The 23,875-nt window shown below is 35.9% G+C and overlaps 1 protein-coding gene across 18 annotated transcripts in view; it reads right to left on the bottom strand.

Annotated features, from left to right (window-relative positions):
• The window catches only part of EIF4G3 (eukaryotic translation initiation factor 4 gamma 3), a 319,467-nt gene that overhangs the window by 17,353 nt on the left and 278,239 nt on the right, over positions 1 to 23,875 (bottom strand). For all 18 annotated transcript variants that reach the window (XM_031464263.2, XM_064493971.1, XM_064493960.1 and 15 more), the window contains 8 exons: positions 20,928 to 21,022; positions 18,957 to 19,050; positions 17,541 to 17,658; positions 15,637 to 15,857; positions 13,793 to 13,911; positions 9,119 to 9,291; positions 3,525 to 3,650; positions 2,291 to 2,372 (listed from right to left, as the gene is read on the bottom strand). In XM_031464263.2, the coding sequence (XP_031320123.2) occupies positions 2,291 to 2,372; positions 3,525 to 3,650; positions 9,119 to 9,291; positions 13,793 to 13,911; positions 15,637 to 15,857; positions 17,541 to 17,658; positions 18,957 to 19,050; positions 20,928 to 21,022 (1,028 nt within the window). The remainder of the gene's footprint in view (positions 1 to 2,290; positions 2,373 to 3,524; positions 3,651 to 9,118; positions 9,292 to 13,792; positions 13,912 to 15,636; positions 15,858 to 17,540; positions 17,659 to 18,956; positions 19,051 to 20,927; positions 21,023 to 23,875) is intronic.

Genomic DNA, 23,875 nt, shown 5'->3' with positions numbered 1-23,875 from the left:
ATGACGAGGTGCAAGTCCACTGCCTGAACAAAGTCACAGTGATAAAGAAAATTTTTTAAAACAAAATTCTCATAGAACATAAACTCTGGAATGAGCCTGAGTTTAAATCTTGGCTCTGCCGAGCTATCAGCTACACCTTAGCCAAGTAGTCTATGAAATAACTAGTACATATTCCTTAAATGACACTTGCAGCCTCAAAGCCTAAAATTTTCTACAAATACAAGTTAACAAGAAATTGAATTTGAAGGACTAGAATCAAGTAAGTAGGAGAGGAGAGGAAAACTTTGGATTTACAAATTAGGGTTCAATAAAATCTTTAGTGCCATCAAGCAAGGAGTATTAATAACAAATAGACAATCAACTAGAACTAGAGACAAGGCTATTTAGTATACCTATCTATAACTATCCCACAAATGTGACACAGCAGGACTTCTAGATAGTTATGTGCTATAGCTATTAGAACAAAAGAGAAAGCAATTTACTATGAACCGATGACATTTATGGATATATATATATATATACCCTTTTTCAGATTATTTCCCACTTTAGGTTATTACAAGATCTTATATATAGTTCCCTGTGCTATCCAGTAGGTCCTTGTTGTGTATCTTATATATAGTAGTGTATATCTGTTAATCACAGACTCTTAGTTTATCCTCCCCCCTAACCTTTCCCTTTTGTTAACCATAAATTTGTTTTCTATGTCTGTGAGTCTGTTTCTGTTTTGTAAAGAAGTTCATTTGTATCATTTTTCTTAGATGCTGCATATAAGTGATACATGGTATCTGTCTTTCTCTGTCTGATTTACTTCACTTAGTATAATATCTAGGTCCATCCATGTTGCTGCAAATGGTATTACTTCATTCTTTTTTAAGGCTGAGTAGTACTCCATTGTGTATATATACCACCTCTTCTTTATCCATTTATCTGTTGATGGATATTTGAGTTGCCTTCACGTCTTGGCTACTGTAAATAGTACTGCTATGATCACTGGGGTGCAACTATCTTTTTAAATTCGAGTTTTCATCTTTTCCCTTTGCTTTCCCTTTTGTTTTAATTGCTATAGAACATAATTATCCAAAAAAATTTTTAAGTGTTATATGTACATTAATTCATGTCACCTTCAGTGCCTTTCATTTGTTAGAGTTAATCTATCATCTCTCTAGCAGTGTCTACTAGGCCCCCAAATCTGTGTTAGTTTTCTATTTCTGTGTAACAGGTTACCATAAACCTAGTGACTTAAAATGACACCCATTTTTGGAACTAAAAAGAGGTGATGGTTGCATAATATTGTAAATTTTAAAAAAGTACTTCTGCAGACTCAGAGGGAGAAACAATATGCTGAATTTTTTTCTAGTGGGGAGGTAATGGGTTTATTTATTATTACATATTTTTTTAAAAGAGGCACTGGGGATTTAACCTAGAACCTTTGTGCACACTAAGCATGCGCTCTACCACTTGAGCTATATCCTCCCCCTATTAATCAATGCCTACAAAACAATGAAATCGGTTGTCCCAATATCTTTGCCTCTGGTTTGAATAAGTCAGAAATCACTCCAGAATTTTCACATGTGAGTTGTTCTGTTTTGATGTTTCTCACCCTAGGAGTTACATCTCCTCTGTGATGCTACACCACTTTCCCAAACCTCCTAGACGTCTAATACAGCACTGACATACTCTTTTGAAACCCCTGGTCGTCTATACATATCTGTCTCCCTCTTCAGTCTATAAATTCTTTGAAGGCTTAGTTATCTTTGTAGACTCAGATCCTAGCATAGGGCTTTGCAGAGAATTATGCAGTATTTATTAAACTAAAATAATGTAACTTTAAGATAGAAATTCACAATCCTGCAGAATCACCACCTGTTTCAAAACAGATTACCTAGCCTGTGATCCAAAAATAATAAAATTAATCATTTTATGAATCCTATCTTTCTCTGAGAGCAGTTTTAATTAAAATCTATTAAAAAGTATAAATAATAAAGCCATTTTGTTTCAAGAGAAGATAAAATCCCTAGCCAGAAATAAAACACATCTTGAGATTCTTTAGAATTATACCAGATCTAGTTGAGATTAGATAATTCTTTCCAAAATTACTAGGAAACGGAAGGACAAATATACCTCTGGAAAAAACCAGACTGAACAAGAGACTTCACTCTTTTTACCCAAATACTAAAAGTTAACAAAATTACTTGCACAGTGATACCTAAGCTTTTCACAGATAACCCAAGATCAAAATCACTACACTTCCTAATATGTTGCTAAGTCTGAAACTCAGTTTAACACTCACCATTTGTTTGCATAGAAGGTGCAATATTTCAGAAAGCAAGACTCCAGCTCTTCCAACAGGAAGCAGAGGTTTGCTAAATTCTCTGTAAAAGACAGGAGTAGTGAGTAAGTACCTCTGAAATAATTCTCTGTTGTAGAACAGGAGGCAACGAATATGTGCCAGGATAATATTGTGCAACCTCAATAATACTGCGGAGCCAGAGCTATCCAGAATATGCTCTCAGTAATAATTTTCAGCAGAAATAGTTCAGACACTTAAGAATTCCTGGATTTTTCCTTTTTCTTTAACAGCTTCAGTGACGGGAGCAATGCAAAGACCAGTCTCACTCAATAATCTGGTAATTTATATAAGCTCCACTTTAAGCTGAGAGGAGAGAAGCACCTTAGGTAACGGGAAGCTGTGAAACTTAGTTATGAATTGTTCTTAAGAGAGGAAGATTTTCTTAAGAATATGGATGAAAGAGTAAGAAATCAATTTTTTCATAGTCCAAATCACTATTACCCAAACTGTGTTCCACAGGATATCAATAATTATTCCTCAAAAAAGGATTCTACGGTCAATTTAAGTGAAGCAATGCTGAATTAAACAAAGCTAAACTGTTTTTATTTGTTGTTTTGTTTTACCATAGGATTCTCATATTCTTTAATTTGCTATGACACATTTTATTAATCTCAAAGAAAAGGGACATAATAGTATGCAGACTTAAACTATGTGAACAGTTTTGGGGGAAACAATAATGTTTTGAAGGAGACTTTGGGAAATACTAGTCTATACAATGTAACAACAATTTCCTACTCAAATCCAATCCTAGGAATGCCTAAGATCTCAGTTTCCTTTCATAACAACCAGAGCACATACTACACAGGTGCCACAGTCTGACAAGTTACTATATGGAAATACAACTTCTTACCACATTGGAACAATGACAGACAGACACAGAAGTCAGATTAACATTATGCTTCCAGGAGCAATCACCTTCTAGTTACATGATTCTGGAGCCACATCTATAGTCACTGCTAACCTTAATGGACCACAGGACTATTATATCGCCATCATCTCTCCAATATAGTAAAATATAACATTTTTGTACTGAAATCAAAAGTCTTAAAGAGCCACAGGCTGTGTCCCAGAGTCTCCAAAGGCACTAAAGAAAGAGCACTACACTAAAAAGCCAGCTGGTAAGTTTTGTGTCAGTTTAACTACATACACATCAAGAGAAACCAGAACAACTTACGTGATAAGTTCTCTCATGGAGATTCCGCCTTCTTTTAACATGGGGGTCACCAGTTCAGCAAGGTACAACCAAATATGAGGAATATCAATGGCCATGTCATCTGCCAATTCCAATGTTTCTGAAAAACTAAAAAAGAACAGGAAAATAATTCACATGCAAATATAATTCAAAACAAACAAAGAGACCAAAAATCAGTCAGTCAACAAATACCTATTAAACAGCTGCTATGTTAGGTACTGTTCTAGGCATAAAGTAAACAAGTTCTTGCTCTCAAAGAGATTATGTTAGTGCAGGGCGAAAAAGAAAACAAACAAAAGCATATTTGCAGATGGGGCTCATACTCTGAAGAACATGACCTATGGTGCTAGGATATCCCTAGACGGTAATCAGAAAATACCTCTGTATGAAGTGACATTTGAAAGACTTCAGTGATGAAAATGAGGCAATTATGGGAAGTTCTAGGGTAACAAGCTATTCAATTCTACCCCACACTATAAAGAGGTCACCACTCACATCCTCTGAATCAGTCAGAAGCACTGACTAAAAACTTAGCGTAATGCAGACCAGATACAAACAGAAGAAAAGACAAAAAAATCCTTGTCACTGAGGAGCTTACAAGGGGGAAAAACTCGATGAATACAAAAGAGCCTGTCAACATTACTATATAACATCATTATCATGACATGTTACAAACTATTCAACCTCTAAAGAAAAGCTAATGGTTTCAGGCTTACATGCTATGAAATATTTCTCAATGTGAAGTAAAATAAATGGGATTTTAGTGGGGAGGGTGTAGCTCAAGTGGTAGAGTACATGCATAGTATGCACAAGGTCCTGGGTTCAACCCTCAGTACCTCTTCCAAATATAAATAAATAAATAAATAAATAAACCTAATTACCTCTCTTTCATAAAACAAATAAACAAACAAAAAATGGGATTTTAAATATAAAATTCAGCAAAGTCAAATACAAAATTATCACCATAGTCTTGTTTACGCTGAAATACATAGCTATTCATTTACAAGTATAAGAACATAACTCAACACTGTGTTACTTATTCCCATATAAAGCATATTAAAAGGTACAAAAAGAAAAGTGAATTTAACTACAGGAGACATATACATAATTACAAGGATATACAAGTCATCAGAAGGAAAGGGTGAATGAATGAAGTGGTCAAGGACAGGTGGTATTAGTCTACATTTCCTTTTGGATCTCTGCATACATAAAATGTGTGCTTTTTCACTGCAGTTCCAGTTTCCTGCCAGAGTGTGCTACTCTTTTTACCTACGTCAGAGGCCTACACATCACTAAAATTTTTGATTTAAGAAGAGGTACCACTACAAGGTAGGGTCACTTTTTTGAAAGTGCCATTTCAAAACAGTTTGCAGCTTAGCCACATTATCTAACTCTGGGCTTCATGAATCCTTAATGCCAACTTTGTCACCTCACAGCTTGCAATTACTTGACATCTATTTGCTATACAACAGATTCTTGACAGTTCTCTCATGTGCACTTTCAGCTCAGTTAATGTGCCAATGATGGAACATAATCTGGCTGAACTCCAGGATTTCTGGGTTAATTACCTATAATGCTTATTCACATTCCAGGGGTTAGTAGCATAGATTATTAAACTGTTTAAGGAGCCCATGAGACTACCCTAGCCATCCTGGTCTTGCAGCAGTATACTGTTATTTTCATCTCATATTACAACTAAAAGATACCCATGTTCTTGCCCCAGCTTTCAACTTCCTGACAGGTCAGTTTATCATGGTCAGAGCATGCAGAACACAATCACTGATCAAATCCATAGTGCTGATTTAAAACACACTGTTTGGTTGAACATAGGATATCTGCAGAACAACCCTGTAAGAGAGTGATTTCTTTCAGGTTTATAGTTCCTAAATCCTTCGTATGATTAAAAAAAATCCTAGATGTGCAGGCACTGCTAGATACGTCTTTGGACTACTACTTAGCCTACAACAATGCCTTGTATAGTATACATTTCTGCTGGCTGAATAAATGAAATAGAGCTACATCATACATTGCTTCTTGGTGTGGAGGGACCACTACACTCACAAACTGCAGTTTGGTGAAGTCCACAAGTGGGACTTTAAGCATTCTTCCTCTTCATTTCAACTGCAGGAACTCTACTTTCATTTATTATATATATTGAGTTCCTGTCTAACATGTAATTAAAGGAAGTAATAAACTGTTAAAAGTTAGAAATTTTTTAAAAATTCAGTGAAGTTCTCATCAGAAATCTGCTAAAAAGACAAAATAATCTACCACAATCGGAAATTATATTATCAGCAGCGTCTTCTACAATTTGCACTATTATAAGTTAATAAAAATATAAATCTTACTGTAGATAAAGAAAGAAAAGATAGTGAAGACATCTCAAAATCAGACTGGTCATGTATTATTATGACTGATCATGTATTATTATGACTGATCATAAGAGAATCTGACAACAGGTAAAAGGAACGAATAAATAAAAAGAAGATGAAAAGCCTTCTTATTCTCCAGTATCATCTTCAAAGGAATACTACAAAAAAGACTATTTAAGCTAAATCTTATCTATGCGAGCAAAAGGGGTCTTCACTTGTTAACTAGCATTTCTACAATTTTACATAAAAAACTTAGTCTGCTTGTCCGCATCAGCTCTGAAAAGTATCTTTTTATCAATGTGGAATTGCCTTAAGTGGCAATAAAAGTTCCAAAAAAGTGGTCAAGGAAGAGGTAAGAATTTCCTGTCCAACAAGCACCTTCCAAAGTGAAATACTAATATATCAAGATTCCTAAAGGGCACATATTTTATGTCTATTGTCAGCCCTCATTTTTACAAGTGAAAGTCATCCTGTTTTATATTTATTACACTTTCAAAGAGATTTCAATTCTGTGGTGAATAGTGAACTCAACTACCTTTACTAGACAATTTTTAAAAAGAAGCCTTCTGAAGCCATGCTATAAAATGACTGTACCACACTATTTGAAATGTATCTACCCGGACAATAATGCATCCACCTGTCTATTTAATTTGCATCATAAATATTTAAATTCAAGTTCTAAAAATTCCAAGAAGATGGCTTGATGTTGTGGATGTATGTCTTACATTCAGCTCAGAGGTGATATGCTGATGTAACATCTTCTAAGGAAAATTCCAAAAGATCTAAGCTTTATTTATAAACAACCTGACACAATGAGTTTATTTGAAACTTCTGTCTAGTCTACCCCACTATTTAAGTAGTAGTGTATGGTTTGAAAGGAACTGTAGGAGAAATAGCAAATTCATAGTTGGCTGACCAGGGCCCAGTAACTTGGAAGTCTTGTACTTTGTTTTCCAGAATCATCACTGGCTTGGGGAGCTAGGCAGAAACAGCTGTAATGACTGCTCAGAAGTTGGCATCTAAACAGTATCAGCATCCAAGGAAGCTGACCTTAGATGCTCCCCCACAATGCTACATAAGGACAGAGATCTTCAGATGCTTGAACTAGGGAGACAAAAGACAGGACATTTCCATGGCTCCAATGAAATGGCCTCTCTGGACAATACGAACTATTTATAAGTTAGGCTTCAGAAATAATTGGGAAACTATGATCTACCTGCAAGAAGGTTCTTGGTGGATAGTAACACGGGGCTATCACTTTATTTCCATCTTAAGAAAAAAGTTGCCAGGCCTCTCCATTTAGGAAGAAATAGGGGTTTTGATAGGGCTCTTGGTCTAAGAATGGCCTGGTTAGGTCTAACTAAATATCAAAAGCTAGGCCTGGAGTCACTGTATTAGAGCTGCAGAAGGAAATAGGGATAGAGAAAGATGAAGTAGTTACTGGGACACAGAAGTGTTATCTCATTTTTGGTCTAAAAGGTTGTGGTTGTGGTAGTATTGCCAGCAGCAGCACCACTACCAATGAAAGTGTGACGCCATGTCTAGATATGACATATTTTCCTCAGGGAATCCCATGAAGGGAAATGAAAACGTCTGTGAGATAGCTTAGAAACCAAGCTAGCACCTCATGAGTCCAATTAATGTCAATGGATCTAGAACACACTTCTAGGGGGCTTTCCAGATATGAATCAACTTCTGAGTATAGTATGAAGATAGACAGAATCTCATAAATAGTAATCCAGCATTCTCATTTCCAAAATTTTCTGGTGAATATATCATATCAGGGTAAAAAGCAAATATTTATAAATTAATAGTTACTACTGAAACTATAGCTTCAATTTGGCTACGGGCAGACCTCAATTTGTGGGGATGTAGATACCCTCATTTGCTATTATTATTTACACTGGCTTGTTACTGGAGTGAATCACAGATTTCTCTTTTAAAACTGAGAAAACATCTTGGCCTTGAAGACCAACAACCACAGCAACTTTTGCCAAAGTTTCTTACTAAGTTAACTGCGTCAGATGGCCTTAATCTAGTCAAGTCACTGAATTCGAGAGAAATCTAGCTTATTGCTGAAAGATGACTTTTAATGATCCTAGGAATAAGTGGTATATATTTTTTGGAACCTTGAGGACAATGTCATCATTCCTCACAAAATCAAGTGAGTAATTATTCCTAAGTACATTCAACCTTAGTATTTAATGGTTACACTATTCTAACGGGTTGGCCATATCTGAAAGATATATAGTGGCATTTCATCACGTGTGTACTTATAAGAACACAATATGAGCTTGGCAAAAAAAATTTACAATGAGAAAAATAAATAGTGCAGAATTCTAACTGCCATCCCACTCAATGAGCGCATACCTTGAGTGAGTATGAGATGGGAGATGCAAATCTGACATTTATCTGTCAGGGGGTCTTAGGTCCTGTCCTCTTAGAGAGTGGGTACCTGCCAGTGCTGGGTGTGGTTCTATGTTTACATTGGCACAACAGGCTCCTAAAGCAAAATTTTTTATCATATGCAGTTTTTGCCTGAAATATTGATTTTAGAACCTAAGCCTGGAGAAGATTCTGTGATTGTATCACAAAGAACCTGATCTATGCACTTGTGATCACAAAGATAATCAGAATGTGATCAAATAAGGATAAAACACCAGCGACAGCCAGACTTCATCAAACACACCATCAATAGAAATCATAATGAAACCAACTTGGAACAGACTAAATCATTAACCACTGGGAGTTATCTATCCTTCTGCGGGGTAGGGTGGACAGATGAGCATTTCCTGGCCAAAATGAACCATGGTTTATTGAAAGGATAAAGCTTTTAAGTTTAAGTTAATTTTCCAGAATTTTTTTCACAAAGAAAAGCTTTTTCTTCAGAGAACATGCAGGGGTTTACATGTAAATGGGCTGAAGAGGGCCTCAGAACTTCGCCATGATCAAGGGGTCTCTGCTACCTTACTTACATCATAATATATGTCTAACAATAAGATATAGAAGACCAGAAAATAATTATGATGCCCCAGCACAATCTATAAAATGCCATCATATCAACCAACATATTATCAACATATTATGGTGGACACAATTTTAATATATGGAAACAGTTAAATACTTACAAAGATATGTACTTCAAAAATTAACTACTACTCAAGAGCCTAGTGACTGAATACTACTCTTGAGGAGGATACCGACCCTTTGAAAAAGTCCTGTTTGCTGAGTTTTTCTGACTGTACCAGCTGATACAGTAATTGTCCCATGTGATCCCTGGTGATCTGGCTCCTTTCGAGGGTGGATTCCACTCCCATTCTCACAAACACATGTAGCAGGCCCTGGGCATTCAGCTCTTCCACACACTGCATGGCTTCCTATTCAAATAGCAAATAAAAGCTTACTCCAAAATAGAGTATTAAAATAAGCATAACATCTTTTACTTATGACAAGGTCAGCAGAAAGTTCTATGAACAAGACAGTTTTCATATATATATATTTTTCTATTAAATAAAGCAATATAATATTGATATACAACTGTAATTAAGATGCAAAGAGGAAAGTGAGTTATAAAAATTATACTGCAGTAAATAATAAATAAAACACCTTCTAAAATATTTAAGAGACCTCTTTTGCTCAAACTTGGATAATGTACATCCTTCTCATTAAGATGCTACTTCCTCAATGGTTTGTGATGAAATGTGCAATTTCCTGTCCCCTCAACAATGCTGGTTTCTCTTCTGGGTGCAAGCAGATTTATCTAGCTCCTCAGTGGACAAAATTGTCATCTTAAGAAACATTGGTAAGTGTAAGATTGAAAAATAAACTAAGATTTTAAGTAGATAACATACTTTTGAATAACTGTCAGTAATATTTGTGACATTTTATTTAGCTTAGGGTGTATCAACGTGGTAATGAAAATCATTATAAGACAGAGAGAAATACTGGGGATGACATGTGGTTTCTACTTTGAGCAGTGGTAAGAGATGTCAAAATTTACATTTAGAAATACTTAGGTAAACTATCGAAATACAAAAGAAGGATGTTTATGCTCCATTTCCTCTTTAGGAAAGTGTATTAGCAAACTGAATCAAGTCACTAGGAAGAAATCTACCAACTCCTGGCTAAAAAGCTATCTGGCACCACTTCCTCTTCAATACAAGGGTCTAGTGATATTTTTCATACCATCAGAAATAATGTAAAATTTGAAAATATTTCCAGTACTATTAAGTATTTATTAATAATTCTTAACAGGTGACTATCACAGTGTCTGACATATAGCAAGAGTCTTAGTAAGTAGCTATCAACTGAGTTTTCATATATAAATTTTTAAACATTACTACAGCTAAGTAAAATGTAGGTTAATATGGACAATATTATTAGTCATATTGAAAAACAAAAGAACAGTGTATCTTTATAAGGCCAATGTGTTTAGGTTAACAATTCTATTAAAGATCACACAAAAGACCAGAGTCAACAAAGTATTTTTCTATACAATATTTACCTATCTTATGATCACTGGAAAACCAGAAAAGGTATATATTATGAAACAGAAATTCAATGTCATGATTCAAAGGCCTTAGTGGCAACTGAAGAATAGTTTGGGTATGTAAATATTTGCAAAATCTTCACTAAAAAATAGTAAAGTTAACATGGTTAGCTTAAGTACTAAAAACCTTCTAGGAAGATCTTGGGGTGTGGGGCTTATAAACTGGAACCAGGGATGATCTGTCTAGGTCTGTATCTTTGATCTGGAGGATAAAAGCCTCGCAGCCAGGGTCACTGAATCACCAATACAGCAGTGTGCCTCCCTGCCCTCAGCTATCTCAACTTTATCTGAGTCCAAAATCCTCTGGTTCAACTTCCGAAAAGAGTAACTCTTCTAAGGGGGAAGATGCATGTGAGAAGGGGAGCCTCCTGAATGAAGAAGGGAGTAAGGCATGTCTAGGTGTTTCACCACTGCTTTATTTTAACATCTTCCCCCACATCAATTTTTTATCTAAAAAAGTTTCAAACTACAGAGAAATTAAAGAGTAACATAAAGTACACCTATATACCTTTATTTCAAATTAATCAATTATTAGTTTTCTTTCACTATATATATCTGAGAAGTTTAACGTTCATATAATAATGTCAATAAAAATATTATCTGAAATACCATACATATTCGAATTTCTACAACTGTCCCCAAGTGTCCAATATAGCTTTGCTGTTGTTCTAGGATCCAACTGAAAACCCAACATCACAAGTCATCATGCCTCTTTAGACTCTAATCTAGATCAGTCCTTTCTCTTTTCTTTTCATGACATCTGCATTTTTGAAATAGTTGTCATGCAAAACTGTTTCTTATATACACTTTAACCAATCAATCCTGCTGCCAGCCCCATCTGCACCTCATGTACATCATCGTCTGCTAAGCAAATTACCACTCGTCCGTCTAATTTCCAACTTCCAGAATGTGCTGCTGTCTATTCCTTAAATGCTCTTTATCCTTGTGGGTTTTTACCTCATTTTGTCTGTCATCATCATTATAATGCCTTTTCAGGAGAGAGTTCAGTCTTCAGTATTTGAGTCTCCCAATGAGAATTTATTCACTGAACCTGCATAAGCACCAACCCACTCTATTGTGGTACTTCCAGTGTCACAGCAGTTCAGCATCTTGCCCTTCTCCTTGATCTTCTAATGGTTTGATTCTTCCTTTGAGCTCTCAGCTGAAATGACACCTCATCTAGTCTCTGTGACTTGCCCAGTAACTGGCTATGATACCACCTAATTTTACTTCTCTGCACTGAAACATTGTTTTCTTTTTGTAGTTGTAGTTTACTTATTACCTACTTTCAGGGCAGTTTTGTCCCACCAGAACATAAGATCCATAAAAGCAGACTATGTTCTTCACTGAATATACTACAATATTTCAGGCAGTAGTCCTTAAAATGTGTCTGGTACATCTCAGGTACTCAATAAATACATATCACAGAGCCTAAAAACACAGACTGTGGAGTCAGACAAATGTAGGTTTGAATCCTGGCTCTGCCACTTACTTACTATTGTGTGAGTTTAGGGGTGTAACTTAATCTCTCAGCCTTGACTTCCTATCATAGACTTACTGTGAGGATTGCACATAATATGTGTACACAAGCACTTGATATGCTGCCGAACACAAAACAAAGGCTCAATATGTATTAATTTGCATTACTGTCAATAATAATGCCACCTATTAAAATGTTAGAATAAAAAACTTCTTTAGGATAAGCTCTGTAAGCCTTTAGCAAGGCACACTAATACCCCAAAGGTAGTAAGAAAAAGTATAGAAAGTTTACATTCTGAAACTAGAAGTGGACTTTGAATCTTAAGTCTGCCACTCATCAGCAGTATGACCTAGAGCAAGTTACTCTGTATTTTTGCACCTCGGTTTCCTTATTGTAAAAATGGCCACTATAATAACATTAACATCTAGAGAGTGTTATGAGAATTAAATAAACTAATATATACAAAATACATAGAACAGCAGCACCTAGCACAGAGTAAGCCTTCACTATGCCCAACATTATTACCTGGTTCTTACTGCCACTCTGAAGCTGCCTTGTACACTGCATGATGAAATTCATGAGTCATAACTGACTCTGTCCCTTCATACTGCAGGCCTGGCCTAGGGCTAAAGAATCTTCAAAGGATCCTCCCGTTGCACTTAAGTGTTACTAAGGTGTAATATTACAGGGTTCATTACAGGGTCATACTTCTCCTCTTTCAAAGTATTTGTTGCTCACTGACTTTGTATATCCTTCAAATTATTTCTAAAGCTAATCTCTACTGCTTTCTTCTTATTGTTTCTGCTTTTCATCTTTCTTAGTCCTTCCACTTTCTTGTAAGTCTTTCACATTTCCCTACTTCCATGCAAGGAAAAATCTGTGCTGCCAATTTACAAGAATACTCCTCATTTTCCAGGAATCTAACTAAAACAAAACAAAACAAAACAAAAAAAACCCCACAGTATATGAAGTCTATTCTTCAGCTCTTTGCAGTTAATGTTCACTTATATTTGCTGCATTTTCAAGGGCTTCTGCAAAGTACTTCTCTCCAACTTGCTCATCATCAAAATTTCTTCCTACTTCTAAATTTTGGGTAATTTCAGCAAGCTTTTGTCAACGCAAAAGTAGTTAATATATGTGACAAATAGTTTAACAGATAAGCCTTTGCTGACTCCAAATCCCTAAACTAGGCCCTATTATATGATCTCTCCTAAGACCCCTTAGGTCTACTGGCACTTATTATAACTACAATTTGAATAATTCTTTGTGGAGTCTATCTGTTCATGGTTTGTCTCTCCCTTTAGACTACAGGGCTCATGAAGTCAGGTAGTATGTGTACCTTACTCACTACCATCTTAAAATGAGGATCTTAAAATCTACCAACTTACAATGAAATGACTGACTCCTTTGTGCCTCAGTTTTCCACTTATGAAATAAAGAAAAAGTAATGTCAGTTGTACTTGAAAGTTAATTTGAGAATGATGATAAAATGACTGTAAAGATCATGACAGGTAATATATAGGGAGCCAAAAATACCTCATAACAATAATGTGTTGTTTGTCTTCATTAATACCAAAGTCAATTTCGTTATTCCATAGTGGGAACGGATTAATACCCACTTTCCCTTCCTGCCATTTGAGCTTATGAACTACAGTATCAATTTAAAACAGAGTACTTGGCAGAAATGCATCAGAGTTGTGCAAACTGAACTGCACAGAACTTGGATTACTCCCTCTAAATCTCATCAGTTCACAATACCAACTGATTCAGACCAGAACCAAGTCACTGTATCTCTTGTCATAGGGCTTTCTGTGTTGTTGTTACTTTTTTAAAAAAATTTTTTATTTACCTTAAAATCATTAATGTGTAGAAATTCATCAATGATAGATCTGGACTTCCTCTCCATCTCTTCCTCTGATAATGTAGGCTTATCGGGGACTGATGTTGCTGGAATCTCTGGTTTCACTACTAGTGAGGTTAAAAAGAATAAGAAAGTAAAAATGACAAAAGTTACCATTAAAACGGTAGGATTATGGTGGATAATATTTATGTATTGTTACTTTATTTTTTTTTTAGTAAAAGCATTAAAGTAGATACAGATTTGACAGAGCAAGCCACCTAAAAGCAGAATACAGAAACATTTATTTTAGAATAGATATACACTAAGTAATTTCATAATCTACAGCAACTGAAAGATACAGGGATATGATACATTTTTATAATTAGAGCTTTTTTGTTCTTTTTTTTAACTGACGTACAGTTGATTTATAATATTAGTTTCAGGTGCACAACATAATGATTCAAAATTTCTATAGATTATACTCCATTTCCTTTCTGTATTTTGATTCCTCTCCATGGCTTCAATGAAAAAGAGCACACGAGACCTGCACAATAGGGTACAGTTGCTTGAACACGCCATGGTTCTACCTGCTGATACTCTAACACTTTGCTCACAGTGCTCCTCCTATATGGAATGCTTTTTCTCTCTGCTCCACACCTGTTCCTTCCTTCAAATCTGTTTTTGACTCCTGTTGGTCATTTAGACCAGAGGGAAGCCTTCCCTAACACCCTTCTCTGTCAATTCTAGTCAGTTCCTTTGTTAAGTACGCTCTTAGAATTATATTTCCTTCTTTCATAGCATGCTTCTAGTTTGTACTTTCATTTAATCTCTTGTGGAGTTATCTGATAAAGTTCTTTCTGATCCAGCAGACTGAAGGCCCAGAGCAGGGGTCGAGTGCCCAGAAATCACCAGGTGTTCAGGTGCATGTGGTGAATGAACAAATGACCCAGACAGTAAACATACAGAGGGCAGCTGTGCTACATTATTTATTACACACAAGATATTTTCATATCCTATCTTGTTATGTTCCCCAAATACCTAGCACAGATAAGAGCCACATGTCCTTAAAGCTAAAAGATTTGAAGTCTTTATCAGTTGGAAGACACAATTTAAATAGTGAAACAAAACTGAAAGCTATGAAAATGTTACAGAACCAGTATGACTTTAGGATTAAGATTTAAAACCATTTTTCATTACTATCGTTATCATCATCATCATCTAACACCTTTTGCAAATTTTGTATTTATCAGGTAATGTTCTAAGTATTTACAGGTATTAATTTCACTTTTAATCTTCACAATAACTCTACAAGGTTGGTTCATTTATTATCCCTGGATAACAGATGAGAAAACTGAAACATAGACAAGTTAAATACATGAGGCAATTTTTAGAGCATTATCTGAGTTGGTCCTCTAAGCACACATATGTTAAATACCACAGAGGCTTCAAGATGAAGGTAACAAAAGACAATCTGATACTTTCTCTTTGGTTTGCCTTTTAGTGGCTCAATAATGTTAGAATTTTCATGTACTTCAGGGGTTCTACAAAGGATATATGCTCTAATGCACAGTGGGGTATAATTTAGGGAACTTGTAAAAAATTAATATTGCTTAATATACAGCAAGAGAACCTCATAATCATCACGTTTAATAGTGAAAGGGAAAAATTTACAAATTGCTGAACACGGGATACTTGAGGAGTGAGAACTGTAAGACTATGAAGATATCTTTAACTTTTAAGGCAATGGTGTGTATATTGTTGACATGTATTGATTCCGAAATCTACTCAAGCACAAAGTCTCCTTTTTTAAGGCCCAAATCTTCATCTGCATCTGTTCATATCAAGTCTCTCACCTGACTCCCTGGTCCTGTTTCGGTCAGCCTCAGTGCTGCTCCTCTCCAAGTCCATGCCTCCTGTAAGCTGCTTCACGGTCTCGAGCATCTCTCTCCGTTGCTCTTCTTGAGACTGATTGTCTAACAGGTCTTTACTGCTGCTGCCCCTCATGAAAGTGTTTGCACGAGCTGTTGCAGATGGAAGGGGCTTATCATTCTTCTCCCTGCCTGTGCTTCCACGACTTAAAAGACAAAATAACACTTTTCAAAATAAACACTACCTCATCCTCCATGTATTCAAACCATAAAATAACACTAAGAAGTTCTAGAAATATGCAGAAGAATTTTTCACAGATAACTTTAGATGTGAGGCACCAATTATATTCCAAAATGTAGTTATTTATATAAACAAGTAAAATCAGTGCTTTAAAGAGGATATTAAGATGTGCTTTAACTTCTTAAGTGTTAAAGGGATACCATTTGAAAACTGTAAATGCCAATAGAGATTCCTTAATATTTAATTTTTAAAAAGTCATTTAAGAAAAAAGAAGACAGTAATGAACGTATGAGCTAAATGAGTGAAAGGAAAGCAGGATGCCAAAAGAACATGGTATGACCATCTTAGAAACTTTACAATAATACTTTATTCAGAAACTTCAAATACATGGAAAATATTTGAGAACCAAATAGTAGAAGCAGTTTTTGAATAGCCAGTCACACACTTCATTCATTTTAAGAGAGAATCTTCCTATCTCCCTAGTCATCTTTCAGACAATTCTAACCAGCTAGACAAACAATTCCTTGGCCCAGGGCAGATCAGCAAATTGAAAAGGAGAAAAGAGGAAAGACTTAGAGGCATCACAACGGTATATAACTACTGTGAAAAAACACTCAGTACTCAAAAAGCAGAGCCATCAGGGGAAATTTATAGCCGAGCAAAGAGCCACAAAGACCTCAAATAGCACAACTGATGCTCAATGCTAGTCTACATCACTGTTACAAAGTTGACCTGTGCTAAGCCTATTTTGCTTCAAAAGCCAAGGGAGCAGTAACACAGTTTAAAAAATCTACCTAGCCATACTGATTATAATAATAATAAAAAACAAAGTTTGAGAGTTTAAAGAAACTCAGCTCTAAAAGTGTTTATATCAAAAATTCTGTTCTCTGTCACTATACCACATGTTCTCATTCACTCTCCATAAACCAGTCAACAGAACACTTGTATGAATCCTACAAAAATGGAAGTAGAAAGATATTAGAATACAGAGAGTAGTGAAAAATAAAAAACACTGAGGGGATGGGGGTATAGCTCAGTGGCAGAGCACATGCTTAGCACGCACAAGGTCCTAGATTCAATCCCCAGTACCTCCATTAAAAATAAAAAATATTTAAAACAAACAAAAAACAGAATAAAGAATATTTTAAAAAAAAGACAACCTCAACTATAACAGGAAGAACAGTGTGACAAATATATAGGTGGGCTGTCATAGCCTGTAAGTCACAGCAGGAGAGGCTAGATTCATCTAGAGCACCCTGAGCCATTAGCTGGGAGAGCCCTCTACAAGCACCCTGAGCCATTAGCTGGGAGAGCCCTCTACAAGCCTCCAGGTGTCTTCAGGTGGCCCTGGCTTTCTTAGCGGAGCCAACTATTAGATATTTGTCAGGTAACTTGCTTCCCTTCCACCTCATCCCAAATTTATAGTTTCCTCACCTTAGAGGAGATCAACTTCAGAGTTGAAAGGAATACATCCATAGGAATTATCACCATAATCTGTAGGTGTGTGTGTGTGTGTGTGTGTGTGTGTGTGTGTGTGTGTGTCTGTGTGTGTGTCTGTGTGTGTGTCTCTCTCAAGAGACAGACGGACAGACAGACCCACTAGACAAGCAGGTCAGTCTTGACTTAACATGGAGATGGCGCTTCTTACCTGGTTAACGTCCGTCGGGAATCAAACTCTAAAGGTGTGGATGACGTCGATCCTGAGGGTGCTGGAGGTTGCAAAGCAGAGAATCTGTTTAAACTGGAAGCACTTGACCGTAAGGCATCTATAGGTATTGAGGATTGAAAAAAGAACAAATCACATGAATAAAATGCAGCTTCTAACTGATCTGCCTCCTTGGGGTGGGGCCTGAGACTAGGCATTTCTAATAAGCCTAATACAAGGCAATGTCAATCTCCTGGTCCATAGACCATATTCTTAGAAGCACATTGTTAGAAGGAATCTGTATGTAAAAAAAGAATTTAGGAATCTTTGCTCATTACAACCATTTGCTCTTTTAACAATATAATTAATTTATCCTAGGTAGGGAATTGGAGGGAGAGTAGTAAATAAGGGAAGGAAGGAGGCAAGCAAAAACAAAACAAAGTATTTCACTTAAAAAAAGTTAACTAACATAAATGCTATGATGTCATTTATGTAAAATTACAGATGTGAGTTTAAGTGAACAATTTTTTTTTAATTTAAAAAAGGTCAAAATTACATAGAAGAGAAGAAATATGGCAAGAAGGTTAACAATGAAGTTTAAATTTTTTCCACTGGGTGGGCTTCTTTAGTTTTTAAGATGTGTTTGTATGGTCCAAACATTTCAGTCTTAAAGTCAAATCTCTCAAAATCTACTTCGGATAAAGATTTTGAAAAATATTTCAATCTAATTCTTTTTTCTTTTACAACTCCCTGAAATTAAATGCTTCTGAGTATTAACATTATTTTTCACAGCAAAATGAGTTTTTCGCAGCAAAATGAGTTTTTCCCTTTTAATTTGGGTTCCCAGTAATTTCTCTAATTATGTTGAATTTTTGAACAATAACAAAGGAACCTAAGAGATTAAAGTTTTAAATAGCCTAACTGAACTCAAAAAAATGTTTTTAAGTTATTATTTTTTATTGAAATAGTCAGCTATAACGTGTCAATTTCTGGTGTACAGCACAATGTCCCAGTCATGCATATACATACGTATGTTTGTTATCATATTCTTTTTCATTAAAGGTTATTACAAGATATTGAATATAGTTCCCTGTGCTATACAGAAGAAATTTTTTAAAATCTCTTTTTATGTACAGTGGCTAACATTTGCAAATCTCAAACTCCCAAATTTATCCCTTTCCACCTCTTTTCCCCCAATAACCATGATTTAAAAAAATGTTTTTAATACTCAAAATACCTAAGAATTCTTCCTGAGGAAGAAACCCTCAAATTATGTTAGACTAGAACACCAGTAAATTTGAGCATGATTAGTCTATAGATCTTTTCCTAAAATTATTTACGAAATGACTGTGAAATGCACTGTAAGGTGAGTGCAACAGACCACATCCAGGTTCCCAAGAAGGGACACTCTGTGCTTACCAGTCTCGCTTGCCTTTGCTCCACCACTGCTGCCTTTCCCCCAGCTGCCCAGCTGTGCTTTAGGTACCAGCTGAATTTTCTCATCAATTGTGGGCTGTAATACAAGGGACCACAAGTCAACTATAGGAAATATTCTGGAAGAATTATTTATCTTTTTTTTTTCAGTGCAATAAAACCAATTTCAGCAACAAAATTATTCTTGGAATGCTAATTTAAGAAACATAAATTGGAGCTGTTCACATTAAAATGAGATTCCTATGGCCTGTGAAGGACTCCTTGGAATCCGGCTTCCACAAAACACAGTTAGAAACCAGTGGTCTGGAGAAAGCATTCAGGTCCTCTAAGATGGTATGCTAGTTTGCTAAACGTAAGCAGTTTCTAATGATTTCTCTCTTACAATAATGCCCAGTAATTTAAAAAAAAAAAAATACACAAGTACCACAAAATTAACTCATTAATCTCTTCAAGTGACTGTGTGAAAACAGATCAAAAGACAGATTTTACGTTTTTGCAAAGTCTAAAATAGTTTGGGGCCAGGGATGGAAAGGTAGAAAAGGAATACTCAATAATGGGGAATAAGAAAAAAGAGAACAGAATGTCAGACAGGGAGCTAAGGTACCTGATATCTCTCAGATTTAATCCTTTGAGCACAACTTCAGTACAAATGAACAGAATTACAATGTAAGACAAGTTATTATAAAACACAAAACACAAAAACCATAAAGCAGCTCTTCATAGCAAAGGTAGTCTTGCTACATGGTATGCCTTCACACAAATCTCTTCCAGTTAACAATGAATCTGCTTAATGGTTTTGAACTTTTATTAAGATATTTATATAGAGTACCTACAGTATAACTACCTGAATATATACTAATTTTTAAAAATTTACATAGTTTTCAAACTATTAAGGAAGTCATGTAGGCTTAATACCAGCAATCCCTTTTTATAATGCCCATGCACAGAATCAATATTTTAAAACACAGACAAATGATTTTGGTTAAAACTGTCTTGCTGGAAATGGAAGTGGATTGGAATCAAGCTGTATTCAGCAATGGAATTCCTTCTCTGAGACATAAACAACTGGAAGAATGTACCAGAATCTTAGACAACAGAATCCTAGCTGATTGACATCAAGAGAGAATGTTTATCCTGAAGCAGTGCTCTGATAAACCATACAGATGCAAACAACATAACCCATGCTCTTCCATTTGGTATTTTCACATTAGCTTTAGATTGTCTTTAGTATTCTACTGGCAGGTTGCCAATTTTCAGAACTATAGAAAATATATTATAAGGAAGGATCAAACTAGACTTGCAAATGATCTGCAAAACCTAGAGGGCTGTAGACGTTTTCACTTTTACAAAATGTAAGTCTGCTTTCTCTATGTTCTCCAAGGTTCTTCACTCAGCTTATAGTGATCAACTTCTGCTGATGAAAACATTTGCTAGGAGCAAATTCCTTCCTCTTATTGTGTCCATGGATGCTCAAGAGAGGAAAGTAGAGTATATTAAATCTTTAGCACAGAATAATTTCTGGTAGATCTTCTGGTAGATTTTTTTATGCCTTGGATATAGCAAACCCTTCATTCCTTTCATGGTTAGACCTTAACAGGTAGCTGCTTCTTCCCCAGAACTAAGAACATACTTGCAATTGACTACTGCTTCTTAAGTTTTGTTATCATCTTTCTTATATTAAGCATCTCATACCTTTAAGAATTAACCTAGTCACTCAGTAAACCTTAGCAGACCTCCTAATTAACCTTGTCCTCCTTAGTAAGCCCTCACAGAAATAAAATGAACTCTAGGACAAGTATGTAAGAACACACTTACTGATGCTGACTTGCAGAAATACATCTGCGTTAGAAAACAACCACCCCATAAAATCTGAAATATGGCTATTTGATATGAGAAGTAATTTTGAGAGTCATGTTTTGAGGCTGTTTTAAGTTGTGTTTAAAATGACACACTTACCTTAGTGATTTTCAGAAATTTTGAGGGGTCCAGTACCCGACTATTCTTGGCCCCTTGTACAGTGTTCCACCCACCTTCGTCCACTCTCTGGACACCTGCAGGGAAAACAGAGCCAGTTTCTCATCTGTTTCAGATCAGATTGACAATGAAAGACTGAGCAGTATGTTTTCAATTAAGCAGCTCTAATCAAAACTAAGGAAAAAGACAAAAGAAATTGTTAAAGCATTGCTGACAGTCTTTTTAATACCCACAACATGAAAATATCAAGTAGAAGCACTCTGCTTTTATCGATTTCTCATGAAACATTACTCACTTAGAAGAAATTAACTGATACAAATGAACAGAGATTTAGTGCTAGACAAGTGTAGGTCAAATCTAGTGTTTACAGAGCTAATGATTAGACCACTTTGGAAAAATCAGATGGAAATAATTTATCCCAAAGTTTATTTCACTAAATGGTGTCGTATGACACAGTATGCATCAATCATTCCTCAAAACCTGCTTCTCCAAACTTTCAAGCTGCTTAGGCAGAAATTCATGACTCTTCTTTCTCTTAAACTTCGCAGCAATTTGTCAGTAAATCTTGTCAGTTCAACCCTTACAATATACTCAGCACCTAGCCCCTTCTCACTACTACCAACACCGCAAATTTGGTTTAAGCCAGCAACACTCCTCGACTGGTAGAGGAGTTGGCTTCCCTGCTTTCACTCTTATCTGTTTTCACCACGGCAAGTCAGTGTGACTCTAGTAACGTGTGACAAGTCAGGTCCTGTCACTTCTCTGCTCAAAACACTCCTGTTACCTATCTCATTCTGAGAAAAAGACAGATTCCTTATAAATGGCCTGCAGGCTCTAAATAATCTAACCCGCTGCCTCTTAGGCCCCATCTTCAAAGGCCCCTTTGCGCCAGCCACACTGGCCTACTTGCTGACCCTTAAAAAGGCTGCTTCAGGGCCTCATACTCACTATTTCCTTTGCCCCAAATATCCACATGACTTAACTCCTTCATTTGCTTCACTCAAGTCTTTGCTCAAACAACACCAACTTTAACAGGCTTTCCAACCTCCCCATTTAAAACTGCAAACCTTTACCCAGCAAACCTTGCAACCCTCACTCCCTCTCTGTTTTATTTTTTCTATAGAATATATCTATCAGATAAAATTATATATTTTACTTAAGTATGTGTCTCCCCCTAACGCCCCATAAGATGTGAGCTGCATAAGGAAAAGGACTTTGTCTCTCCTATTAAGTAACTTACACTCAATAAATATTTATTGAATGAATGAATGAAAAACCACTAAACTGTCTATCCAAAAGCTTTTCCCATCCTCACGTACTTCTTGATTTTCGGTTTGCTAAATGATACTAATGATCATGAACAGACTTGCTTATTCCTTGTTTATATGACACTTATATCCAATACGCCTTCCTCTCAATTTGTTCTTTATCTGTCACTTTTCCCAGAGTTCTTTCTTTAGTCATCTGTAGACATCCTCCATGGATTAGGCTTTCATATCTCTTTCCCTCTCAATCTACTGCAATAATATATAAAAGTCATTACCTGAAAGGCACTGTGCTAGGTATTAGGGTGAGGGAGGTAAGTGTGGTACTCTATGAAACTGAAAAGTACACTTTCTTCCCTGTAGGATTCATCTCTCAGAACTTCACTATGAGCTCTATGGTGTCTGTGATAAATAGCTAATGGTTACTAAGTATATACTATGTGCCAACTGCTATGCTGAACACTTTACCTATATTACTTCATTTCATCCTCTCACAAATCCTAGGTACTATCATTAGATTCATTTTATAGATTAAGTGACTTGTGCAAGGTCATACAGCTAGGATGTGGGAGGGCTGAAATTCAAACCTAGACAGTTTGGCTCCAGGTCTATGCTCTCAAGCACTATGCTAATATGACCCAGTCACCACTCTGGTCACTTAATTGCAAAGTGGACAAAATGAGCACTCTCATTTGAATGTCATCTCAGATAAGCTTAAAAGAAAACGACCGTCTCCTTTTTGAAAAAGGTTTCCTCTTCTAACTGTTTCAAAATTTAGTCAACAGACTTTCTATTTTCTCAGGTATAAAAATGCCTTCTATTTCATCCTTCATATATTTTTCTACTTCTTTTTATTCTTATCACTATCAAGTCTTACCTCTTTCCACTTAGCATTTCAGGTAACAGTAACATTTCTGAGTTCAGTGTACCCCTTGATTCAACATGTGAAGAACAATAGACATGTACATACCTCTAGTATATTACTCCTTTGCTCAAAAACATACAATGGCTCTTTAATGTCAAATCAAGCCAAAAGTTTAATCTGGCTCCATTTTTCCAGACAAACATTTTCCCATTCTTTCTGAACACTTAAATTTTACTCTAACGAGGCTTATTTCTTCCTCTTTATAGCATATGTCCATTTTAATTTCATGACCAAAATTTTCCCTTTCCTTCCAAATATCTTCCATCCCAGTTCAAGTGTCCCTTCCTCAAGTTAAGAATTTCTTCCAGATTTCTATCTCTTTTCCTCTAAATGTTAACAGTTTTAGTGAAGAATACATTTCATAATTGATAGTATCTTCCATTTGCTTGACAAATGTTTCATTAGTTTTGACTTCCCAGATGAAGTAGGCTTTTAGAGGGAAGGAACTGTATCTTCCACTTCTTTTTATATCTGTCACCAACACTGAGTATACAGAAGATGCTCAGTCTTCTTGATTACTGACTCAAGTCTTGTTGAATACTGACTTAGAAGTAGTTGAAGAGATCATGTTCAGTTCTTGTAGTCTCTGCTTTTACTCAATAACCAGTCTCCAGGTAAGGTGCTTTACTTACCAATTACCACTCTACAAGTTAGTCTTCTGATCTCACTTCACATCTAAACACAGAATTCTGAATAACTGTCCCTCAAACTCCCAAGTTCTCTAATGCCTGGTGGACTCC

The sequence above is a fragment of the Camelus dromedarius genome, chromosome 14 (genome assembly GCF_036321535.1).
Source record: "Camelus dromedarius isolate mCamDro1 chromosome 14, mCamDro1.pat, whole genome shotgun sequence".
NCBI classification, from domain to species: Eukaryota; Metazoa; Chordata; class Mammalia; order Artiodactyla; family Camelidae; genus Camelus; species Camelus dromedarius.
The sequence above is the reverse complement of the archived record's forward strand: the minus strand, read 5'-3'. Positions and strand labels throughout refer to the sequence as shown.